This window comes from Egretta garzetta, unplaced genomic scaffold (assembly GCF_000687185.1).
Source record: "Egretta garzetta isolate BGI_Z169 unplaced genomic scaffold, ASM68718v1 scaffold88, whole genome shotgun sequence".
Classification (NCBI taxonomy): Eukaryota; Metazoa; Chordata; class Aves; order Pelecaniformes; family Ardeidae; genus Egretta; species Egretta garzetta.
In genome coordinates this window covers 1,874,580-1,886,894 of record NW_009260408.1, presented here as the reverse complement: position 1 = coordinate 1,886,894, position 12,315 = coordinate 1,874,580, and the positions used below count along the sequence as shown (strand labels likewise).

General features: G+C 38.6%; 1 protein-coding gene across 1 annotated transcript in view; it reads left to right on the top strand.

Annotated features, from left to right (window-relative positions):
* Positions 1 to 12,315, top strand: part of GABBR2 (gamma-aminobutyric acid type B receptor subunit 2) — a 400,562-nt gene that overhangs the window by 246,736 nt on the left and 141,511 nt on the right. Inside the window, exon 14 of the mRNA XM_009643511.2 lies at positions 10,508 to 10,630. Within this exon, the coding sequence (XP_009641806.1) occupies positions 10,508 to 10,630 (123 nt within the window). The remainder of the gene's footprint in view (positions 1 to 10,507; positions 10,631 to 12,315) is intronic.

The following is a 12,315-nucleotide window of genomic DNA, read 5'->3' as shown; positions in this document are numbered from 1 at the left end:
CTGCTCCTACAAAAACAAATATTTGACCATTTGTAGGTGAATACAATAAAGCATGATGATTGGGATCACAGTGTTGCTTGTTGCAGCTCATGTTTGAAAGTACAATACTTCTCAGTTGATGTCGCTATGATAAGCTTGTCTTACCTGTAACACAGTACATTCTAGCTCTGTCTATTTGTACTTAATCCTTTAACTGTGACACCAGGGGAGGCGTGTTCTATGTTTAATTTTCACCGAAAATATTGTCAATGTGCTCAGTTATTACTACCACCATAGACTTCTGGTGGCATATGTCTTTATGTTGACAGTGTTCTTACAAGGTAAACACAGAATACAAGTGCACAAGTGATCTATAACAGCATCTTAAGACTTGTGCTTCTTTAGTTTTGCCATGATTATTCTATTCATTGATGATATTTCCTAAGCTTTTCCCTGTTCTTAAATTTACTATGTGATTGTAGAGTTCTCACAGATGAGAAAGGGTTAGAGAGCTTAACAAGTATTGAAAAAAGATATTGGTACTATCCCAGGGTTAGAAAGCTACAACCAACCACAAGAGAGAAGAATGACTGACTTAAGTATGCCTACCAGTCTGGCAAACTTATTTTCTTAATTTCCTACTAAGTCCTTAAAAGACTTCTGAAGAGAGCTGTGGTCTTCATGCATTGCAAAGACAGATAGGAAATTGTACAGCCTGCTTTGTTGACACTAGCATGGGGAAGGGATGCTGGCACTGTGAGAGAACCGTGGGGTCAGGAGGCAGGGAGCAGGGAAGAGGCTGAGTATGAGAAATTGGGTTAGCTGCTAAGGGCTTTGGAAGGAATGGGAGCTTGTCTGGATGAAAAGAATAAGGAAAACCTTAGGATTATAGACTGGGAGAAGGAGTTGAGGAGGGAGACTGAATTTGGATAAAAATTCCCAGAGAGTTAAAATAAGATTGAGAGCCAGCAACGAGTTGAATGGCACAAGGAGAGCTGTAAGAATTGGCCAAGAAAGCCGAGTATGGTGGGACATAGAGCCTGAGTTTGGGATTCAAGTGGCAAACTCTAGTTGAGGGACTAGGTCTGGTTTAAAATTAGATTAAGATTGAAATTTAGAGGCAGGATGGCAGGCCTGAGAAGTAGGGACATGGACTGGGAGAGGAACATAGGAGTGGGAAAGGACTAAGAGGCAAGAAAAAGTTGAAAGTAGGACTGGCCAGAAGGGTTGTACAGAAGTGTGGTCAGAGCATAAAAACCGAACAGAGGATTTTAGAGTCTCACTGTTCTTTTTTTCTGCTGCTATGTATCTGTAAAACCTACAGGCAAGATATGTGCCTTGTCTTCCCATTATGCTGTTGTACAGCTCGTGATAGCTATAGTTACTGTTTTAGCTCAAGGTGATGAGGTGTGCAAAGATCTAAAGGTTCCTTTCGCTGATGCATGCAGTTCTCCATTAGAATTCTCTTTCTTTTCATTTTCTTTAAAAAAGAATGAGCCCATGAAAATGTTAAAAGGCATATGTTGTGGCTAAAAAGTCAATCATTGAAAGCCTACAGCTTGCTAGGATCTCTACAATGTATATTTGCTCCCCCATGTGCATTATTAGGACACCAGTGCAGCCTTAGTTTTCTACAGGACAGTGAGTCCACTCTGGGCATGCACTAGGACTGTATAATAAAAAGAGTTAGTTTTCTGTTCGAATCTTTTTCACTTAAACCAGGAAAAAATGCATAATGAAAAAGGCAGTAAGAGTTTTGAGAAAGGTGGTCTCATGTATAAAACTGTTAAGTGTCAGCATGAAGAAAAATAATTAATTGCTAGAATTATTTGTTATGCTTTAGAAATCTCTCTGAGCACAGTTTTCAGATTGCACTGCGGTTTGAGAGGCAAATTTATTGCCTGAGTGAAGCAGAGCAGGAATTCTCAAAATTTTTAGCTCGTTGCCTTCCTGCTCCATTTTTTAACACAAGTTCGGCCAACCCACCTCCCTAATTCGCATACTTAACAGTCTATAAACTGTGAAGCATGGAAGACCGAAAGGGGTAAGAGATGATCCATGGGTTTTTTGGGGAGCATAGCACATGGGTGGCTCTGAGCAGCCCCTGGTCCTGACCGGTCCCATCGGGCTGGGCAGGGGCTGGCCGTGTACCCCGCGGTGCCAGCTGCAAGGAAGCTGTCAGTACCCACAATTGCACAATGTCCCTGGGAGGGAGGAAAAACCATGAGAGAATAGACAGCTGGAGGCCACGCACTTAGGAGCTTATGTGCTGCTGCCTTCTCCTCGCAACTTGTCTCTGTTTATTGCTATCCCCATCCCTCATTTGAAAACCTCTGCAAGGAAGCTTGTAGGATGAGGGCAATCCCTAGTTACAAACTTTTCTGTAGGTTTTTCAAGCCACCTAAGGAATTTAGGATTTATTACAACCTATAATCTCACAAAAGTCCTACAGAGGTTTTAAAAAAGATGCTTGTTACCTTAATCATTTAAAAATAGACAAAGCAAAGTTTACCACATTACGTTGACAGAGGGTTTAGGTAAGAACCTCACAGGCCACATTTACTCACTCAAATGCCTTTGTAGATGTAGCTCTGTATTAGGATAAACATAGATCATATTACCTAATCGGTTCTTTCTGTAACTGCTGCTATAAAATATTTTTCCAGGTCAGTTTTCAGACTGTAAATAGTTATACTTTTCCAGGACATTTTTTTCAATCTAGCTAGAGCTTTTTGTGTGTGTAACAAAAAGCTATATGCTGGATTTCCCCTAGGATACACATTTATTTCGCTAAGTATATATGAGAGATCATAAGTCTGAAAAGGAGTTGTGTCAGGATCCAAAAATTTGCTTTGGGTAACCATACCAACAGTACAACAGTCTATTAGGGGCCATCTGCTGAAAATGAACCAGCATATGGATACCTAAAGAAATGTTCAGAGTGATTGTTCTGTCTTTGAGAGTAAGAAAGAAGACAGCGGTTTGAAATTTGTTTATGTTTGTGATTTATTTTTTTTCCACTCTCAATATTTACCGCTGGACAAAGTAATCTATGATACTCACAGTGCAGTGTAAATTATTCAGGCATAGCTTCATGGGTTATTAATACACAGATATAGTACTTCCTAAAGCGATATAAGTGGAAACCAAATTATTTTATTTCTTTTTTCCCCAAATAGCTATAACTATAAATTTTAAGTCCAAAGCTTTGAAAATAGTCAATGTAATCCTAGAATCCATATTTAGATGTAAAATAAGCATCCTGTTTTTCATAAGAGCTGATCAACCAAAATGCCAGCCAGGGAACAATAGGAATCATATTTCTAAAATTTACATTCATATAAATATGGATCAGGGAACTAAATCTCAAGCTCCTGTCACAGAAAGAAGTTGAGCTAATGAACTGTACATCTAGGAGAAAAATCTGCTTTTGAAATAATTTATGTATGTAAATTTCTGCATGGTACAGTTTGATAAGGCTAAACCTCAGTAGCAATGAAAACAATGAAAACTCTGTGTGAAACGTAACTGCTCATAAACGGTGCTACAACCATAATTTCTATGTATTATGAGACTAATGGGTGACAGAGAAATAAAGAACATGTCACTAAACAGTATGAAGCAATGTATTCCTGAATAGCTTGAAATTGGATTGTAAATGTAATCAAGTGCATTGATGTCCCCAGCTATTTGGTAACGATGTAGTACGCTTTCCCACAGAATTGTTCATTAAAGAAAATATTAAAGTCTAGCTATTTTAATGTTATCTCAAACAAACCCAGAACATTTCTTCCAGACCATTCAAATCCTTTGTGCACTTTTTTCCTAAAGATTGGGATCCCTTTTAGTGCTAAAGGTGAAAATTCACATCCCTGGTAGAAATTCCTCCATGCTATAGTCCCTGCAATCTTGGGCTCAGCAGATGCATTTCTCTCAAGGGTGAATTCAACCTGCTTTGTTGATGGGATATGCAGCTCAAGGCAGCATACCTAGCTTTACTTATAATACAGTGCAGAAGTTAACACGATGCTAAGGTCTGTTTCTAAGGCTCTTCTCGAAAACATTGTATGAATTATCGGTTCTAATGCTATTGTCTAGTCTGATTTCTTTAGTGCCATTTTGGTTTTTAAGACTACCATGTTTTTCATCTTTGTCCTATCAAGTGAGTTTTGTGAAACTAGCCATCTTATATCGCCCTGCATGCTCCCTAAGGTTGAATTAGCAATCATCTCTCTGATTCTCCAGTGCATTTGTAGCCACGATTGAGGGTCTGGCTTTAAAAGATGAGGAATTTTATAATTTCTTTTAAGCTGTCACTGAATCCCTCCTCTTCTCTAACCCCTGTAAAATTTCTATCTTCTGCACCCCCTAGGAAGCATGCTCCTAGGGTGTTCCACCTGTCTTTTATATGAGTTGGAAAAGGGGAAGGGTGTTTCCTAAATGGATAGCTTCTCCTGGCAGCAAGGCATAGAGTCAACACATCCACATTTGCAATGCAGTTCTTGAGAGGGTGAGTCTGCCCTAAGATGCTCTACAATTATGCAGAGCATGATTCAGCAAAGAAGATACAATCTAAAAATGTGTGCTTTAGCAGGCTGGTGACTGTAGCTGTTTGATTCTCAAACCCAAACTTTTTGGTCATATCCAATTGTCCATTATTAGTAGTAGTACCATGCACTCCATTTTCCTGGAAAGCAGCAAAAATCATCAAGTTGTCAGACTGCAGGGGTCACAGTAGATCTTTACAGAAAACAAATTTATTTTTTAATTTATAAGTAGATACCCAGATTTTTCATCAAATTAATCAAAGAGAGTAAAATGTCTTAAGCTTAGGTTTTTACTGCAAGTGACTTACAGGTCAAAAAAGCTTGCTACTACAAAATCTGCTTTTTAAAATGTTAGCTTTCACTCATTAAAACTAATGTAATTGCAGTGTGAAAAGTGTTCCCAATACTAATCATAGAACCTATTATAGGAAATACTCGTAATAGCCGTTGAAAAAATCATTGTGGAGTTATTGGGAATAAGTGCATAATGTGTTTTCAATAGTCCTTTTTTCTCATTCCATTACACAATAGAAATTAAGAATGTATTACAGAATAGTCCTCTAAAATATTAATGGCTTTAATAACCCAAAGACAGATATCTCCCTTGGCCCACGCATGGCAAAGTTCACCTATCTGCTGCTGATGCCACATCACCGGCCTTATGGCACCGTCCCACCTGTGCTGACCCACTACATGTAGGGGAGCAACCCTAAATTAATCATACTGGGAGAGATGAGAGGGTAGTTTATGCAATTGAGAGAATATACTGAAGGCAAGTTTAGGAGTAGTTATATGGTCCCTTTTTCCAGCCTTGCAGACTTTATCACTTTCTCCTACAAACTCTGTTATGTTTTTCTCTTTCCCCTCCAGTTCAGAGGGAGGGCTCCTATCAGCACGATTTTTGTATGTACCAGGGAGAGGTTGGCTTTCAGATTTCCCAGGGCTTCAATAATTGCTGTCAGTGCTATTTATGTAATGGACTAAGGTCTAAGAAACTTCACAGAGAGATGCTTTAAAGAGGGTTTCTCTCTACAGATTCTGTCCCAGGAGTCTGGGGAAGGGACAACTAAAAGAAAAAAAAAAAAAAAGTTACTGAATAGCATTAAGTGTTTATCCAGCCAGTGCCAGAAGGGAAGGGACAGATCTGTCAGCTAGACTAGGAAGGGCTGATCTACATAAAAGAAACCAGAATTACCGTCTTAAACAGAAAAATCTAAATTTTCAAGGAAAAAGAAAAAAAAATTATCTCAAAACCCATAAATAGATACAAAAATACTCCCAGCCTTGCTGTGCCTCTATGATTTCAATTAATAATAATAGTAGTAATAATAATAATAATAATAAACCAAAAAACCCACCAAGATTTAGCTAATAGATCTTGCTTTAAATTTAAAGATGTTTTATTCTGACAATGGGAGGTGAAGTTCCTGGTAACAAAGAAAATACCTCTGAAAAAAAGACAGGAGGAAATGAACTATTCAGTCCATGCTGGAAAGCTATTTGTGGAACTCAGGACAAAACTGATGTTGCATCATGGAGAAGAGGGTGTCTTTATATCTAAGACTCCCTGTTCTTGAATAAGAACAGAGTTCGGTTTTAAGGTCCATCTCATATACATTTGCAGAGTCGGTTTCTAATAAGGCAAGAAATAACAAAATGTTTGATTTTGCCTTAACTACAAAAAGCAAGCCTAATGTTTGATTTCTGCTGTTTGCCAAATTGCCAGGTGATCCCATAAACTGGTTGAGGATAGGGTCCTGCAGGGCACAATGGATGTGCTTTCGGAAGCAAATGCCCCACGAAAGGTCTGTGAAATAATAACCAAATGGACAGGTGAAGTTGCCGTGGCGGGTGGCACAGCCTGTGATAGTTCCAGAAAATCCCCAAGAGTTTCATGAGCAGAAACTTCATCCTAGAGCTTCAGATAGGTTTTATATCTCCTGTGATCAGACCACAAGGACTGATAAGGGCTTTGATCTTGAACTTGTCTTCATGGTCGTAAGTTTTCAGAAAAAATTTTATTTGCTCCTGCAGCAACATTGCTGAGGAGGAAATGGCCTACCAGTTTCTGTTCTGAGTGAATTTGTTTTGAGGACAGATAGCTTCATATCCAGATATATAGTCCAGACTGGTAGCCATGGCATTTATAACAGTGGGCAGATCTGCCAGGATGAGACAGATTCACCTATCCAATCACAGATGGTAGAAAATATTACTCACAGATGCTGCTGTATGAGAGCTTGGCTTCACCAAGGAGTCAGGAGCACTTGCAAAAATTGATTTTATTAGCTACCGTGCATTTCTCCCAAGGCTGATTTACTGTACACTAGAAGAAGGATGAAAAAGGTAAAAAATAAGAATCTTCCTCTGAAGGAAGAACCGTATATTTGATTGTAAGGAGCCTCAGTTGCCTACGACTTTCTTTTGTCAGATAGAAAAATTGTTGGATTCACAAGATCTGAGTCAAGACTTCTTCAGTGCATCTGGTGTTTCCCAAGGAGTGAATGTACTGAACTTAAGGAGTTCTGGTGGGTGGGAGCGATGGCTGGGGAGAGGGAAAGCTGGGCTCCCTGAGAGTCGACAGAGGGGACATCAGCAAACCTTTTGGAATTGCTGCTAGTGATGTACCAACAGCATTTCTCAGAGTAAATTTAATGCTGGGGCAAACTGCTAGTCACTGGCAGAAGTAAAAAATAATTGAATCTCAATGTCTCATTCTGAAAAGCTAGCGTTTTGGTGAAGAGTTCTGCTTCAGAGCTGCATTACTGCGGTGGTTTTGCCGAGGGCAGAGCAGGGCTGTGATGGGTGTGCGAGGCGGCTCCAGGAGCCCTGCCTTCAGCCCCCTCACCCCGCCTGCACCATGGGCAGCGCTGTCTTTTACAGAGCTCTCTGCAGCAGTGCAGATCGCTTCCTCAGCTTATCTCATGGGCTTTGTTTTGCCTGCCTTCCTCCTGGCTGTCTGGCAGAAGTAAGGGATGAATAATACCTGCTGCCAGTGACAGCTGCTGTTATGCACCTCTCCCCTTCTGTCCAGAAAAGGGCCATCCACAATGTAATGCAGGAAAAAATGCTCCACGAGGCATCCAAGGAAGAGCTCCACTATTTGCTGGATTTCTGCTTTTATTTGTTCTAATAATGACCTGCCCCCAAAACAAGGTTCCCAAACTCACATGTGAACTAAAATATGAATATTGACCTGCAGTAGTGCAAGGTCAGGTACAAAGAGATGCACAAGAGTAAGGAAGGGCGGTTAGCAATGTGATCCTGAATAGGAGCTGTTAATATGAGATTTTTTTTCACCCTATTGGTGAGTGGATTATCAGTATTACTGTTTTTAATAGTATCCTTTCACTCTTTTGCTTCTGGCATTGCTGTACCAGTTTGATTACTATTGCCAGGTGTTGGTAAATCTGCATCTAATGCAACTCTACTTTCAATATCAATATAGTCTATATAAATGTAGAATACAGTGGGCTAGTTGTCTCATGTTTTACCTATACTAGGTGAAATGTTCACTATTTTCAACAGAAAGAGAGGCATCATCACTGATGTTTTGGGTGTTTTTTACAAGGAACTTTTATGGTTCAGTAGAGCAGAAGGAAACATTTCTGGCAGATTCTTTTCACATAGCTTTAAGTTTCTGAAATGTTTACCTCAAGTTAATTGTCTTCACACCCTCATGGCGGTGGGGTGGAGGGGAGGGAGGAAGGGAAGGACACATTTCGGAACACTAACTTCTCTAATCCTAAATTGTACCCAAGATAGGTGGGATGAATTGTCCTTTGAAGGTTTCTGTCTCTGCCCACTGGCTACTGAGAGAGGCTAGACACATAATGATTAAACAGCCAACTTCAGTAAAACAAACCTCATCAATTAGAAAGAAAGAAAGAAAGAAAGACAACAATATGCCAATAAAACAAATTACCTCTCCACTTAAGAGGGAGAAAAAGAAATTTGGCTTGAGGTGTCTTCATTTCATCTAAATCCAAATTCTCTTTAGACTTGATTCCCCATGGTTTTCTCTCTTATGTCGCCACTCATGCTAGGAGCAGCGCTAGGTATGTTTCACACAAGTCCTGTTTAGAGGCATTCAAAAAGTGATTAAAAATGCATGGGCTTTTTCTACAGAGGGTAACCTCAGTGATTAACAGTCCTTTTTCAGCTTTGACATTAACTTTGTAAACGAGTAGAAACTTAGGCATAGTTACGTTTTCCCAAAGACGACGAGGGACCAAGCTGTGTCTGAGAATCTTTGCTTAATATCTGCTTTCCTTTTAGCTTAATGAGAAACATGTTGCAAAAGTCTTCCTCCCCCTTCACCTCCCACCAAGGCACCTTTGCCTTGCAAAGTTCTCCTTGCCAAACCATCCGGCAGTGAGACATACCACCATGAAAGCTGTTCCTTTCCCCTTCACCCTCCCTCCCTAGGCGTGCCTGTGCTATCTCTGATGAGATGGATGTACGGCTTTATTACTGCTGCAAATATGTGGAAAGCGATACTTTCTGGTCCTTTATGATGATGGGAGCTACATGGATTTAAATAACTGGTCCCAGGAAATGAAAAGAATGCATCAAGTCCTTTAAGTCATTCTGATTGCTCGCCTTAGTTCTACACTTAGTTTATTCCAAATGACTTATAAAATAAACTAGCAGATTAGCAAAGAGCAGTGCACAATATTGCAGAAACATCTTTCAAAATAAAGAATGTATCTCTCTAAATAATATGAAAACCAAACTTTCTAAAGTTCCTTTTACATTATTTCAAATTGTATTCATTTTTATCATTTCCTTAAGCTTGATAGGAATTCAATGCAAATACAATTTATTCTAGGCAGGAATACCAGCCTTGCCTGTATTAAGATTAGCTGACACTTCTGGCTTTGTAATGTATTTTCAAAATCCTAACAAATTTATCAAATTGAACTGAAATAATCACAACTTTATTAAGCTGCTCAGGCTTAATGTTTTTGAATATTTCTTTTGGATTAAACCAACTATTTCTGAGAACCAAAACTAGGGAAAAATATGTGGGTTTTGCCCATGTTAAAACAATTTGGCAATATCTTTTGAATATTGGATGAGTGCTCATTAGTAATAGAAGTATATATTAATTTTAGAAACATTAACATAGGCACAAGAGGAACGACATAAAATTAATTGAAGACTGATATTTGAATGTATTTACAACTTTGCAACGGAAATAATGTACTTGCAGTGTATTTTTTCTGTGTTGCTATGTGTATAACAGTATAAATAGTACAGGGATTGCATGCAGCTATCCAAGACTGTAATGCATGGTTTGGACTGTTCTTTTTATTAGCAAATCTAGTTTTGTTTTTTGAAGCTAAAATTCATGCAAAATTAAAAACATGTTTTAGGTTGCATGTGCATAAAAGCCTCTAATGTTTGTAATATAGGAAAAAATGCATCGTCCCTTTCTGCTCCCTGGGTAACAGAGGCAAATGTTAAACACACACACACAAACCCTCAAAAATGAACTTATCTTTTAATACCTTGCAAGTGTGTTTTCCACATCCAAGAAGGTTATGAAAAAGTGAACACTGTAAATCTTAGTGAAAGCTCAATTCCTTCTTCACTCCTGCTGCTCTGTGAGATGTGATGAACATTTTTCCCCATTTGCATGCCGAAACACAATAGTGGCTCTCTGGGATGTTTTTCCAGGAGTTAACCTTAAACCTGGACTTCAGTGTTAATATTTAAGAGTCCTCCCAGTTCATTTTTAGAAGTCAGAATGCACTTTAGGTACTTCTAATAAACGTGAAACAAACTAAAATAATTTTATGTCTTCTTGCTTTCATCTTTTGATATTTCTGAAACTTTTCTTCATTCATTGTTAAAAAAAACTTTTTATTAGCAACCTGTGTTTTTCTCCCTATGTAGGAATAAAGCTGTACAGGGATCTGTCTATGGCTCATGGGAATCTCCTCGCTTTTTTTTTCTTTTTCTTTTTGTCTCTCCAGATCATTAAAGACCAGAAGCTACTGGTGATAGTTGGAGGGATGCTACTGATTGATCTTTGCATCTTGATTTGCTGGCAGGTTGTGGATCCTTTGAGAAGGACAGTGGAAAAGTATAACATGGAGGTATGTCCTCAAGCCCAAGTAATACTTATGGTTGCATATCAGTATCTACAGCTTTCTGTAAGACTGAGCTAAAGATGCAGTAGATTATATCAAAGCAGGTCAAGCTGTGTATCTGGGGGGAAGAAGGGTTCTGTTTTTTAAAAGCAAATAGAAATGAAATAACTGCAACCAAAAGAAATCGTATCTGTAGTTGAAGGTGCCACGTTTCTGTCACTTGTGAGAGGTTTTAGATGAAAGTGTTGTAAACATAGGAGAGTCCTCTGCTAAGACTCTCTATCGGAGTCTGTTGCAATAAATAATAGATTATCAGAACCCATTAGCAGATTTCAGTAATAGCTTATTCAAGATAAGTGCAGGAGAGGTCACTGCTTAGACTGCATTCTTTGTGGAGATGTTCAGGAATTATGTTACCTACGGCTGTATTTATTTTCAGTAATACTGTGTGCATACACACATACTGATTGTTCCTATTTTAATGTCATTCCCAGAAAGGTCATGCTAGAGATTTTGATAGGGAGGAGGTAATAGCTTAATGCCCCTTGTATATATTTTCCAGCATTCTGGTAGGTTTCTAGAAGTAGCGCTTTCTGGACAAACTGTGCCAGCGAGAAACATGGCTGCAACAATGCAGAACTAGGGAAAAAAAATAATCTATCTGGATGCAGATTAGCAGTGTTTGAGAGTTTATTACCTCCAATGTGGAAACTGGTGATATCTGAAAACTAGATTATATGAGGACAATTTAGAGGTGTTATTCTATTTTCCAATACTTGGCAATCAGGAGGAAAAAGAATGGTAGTTTTCTGATGTTAAGATTTGCAAGAAAAGATATGATATTTTATTCCATCACTTTTACTTTGTTCTTACTTTGCAGTGTAGCTCTGGAATTTTATTAGGACAAGATTTTACTGTTTATTTGAATATAATTTGTAGAAAATATCTAGAACAATGCCTCCTAAACTGCAAAGGATGCCTTTCAAGAACTCGTTTTAGAGTCTGAAAAGACACCTCTCAGTCATTGCCTAGAGTTTGAACTTTCTTTTTAAGAGACTCCCCAGTTATTATGGTTGTCAATAAAAAAATGGAAAATGTAACTGAAATCTGTCTTGTGGAGACAATTCTGCTTTATGATTTCAGTGCTGGAAACAATAGCAGCTTGTCGATAGCCTTGTTTACTTCATTTCCTTCCAACTGCATTGCAACTGATATTTCAATGATCAGCACTGTTAACTGTTTCACTGCTCATATAAAACCAAACATAATATGATGAGTAGTCACAAAGTCCAGTTGAAATAATGCTCATTTCAGTGCTGTGGGTGAATGGGTTAGAAGGACTTTTACTTTTTTCCCTGATCAGAGGGAAGCCATAACTAAATATCCTGATATCTGGTCTTAGAAGAATCACTCAGATGAAATTTCTGTAGACAGCAGCAGTAACTGTGATGTTATCAAACCATAAATACCAGATATTTGAAAAATGTTTACCACAATTTTAGATGATTGCAGTTTCCGTCTGAACATCAGTGTATATTCTTTGGTCATGTACTGTATACCACTAAAAACTTAGTGTGCTTGTTCTGTGTTCAGTGCTGTCTAGACCATGGGGCTACACACCAGTTGCCTGAACTTTGTATCAGAACTGGAATTCTCTGGGAACTATGAAAGCCCACGCAAACTCACATTCA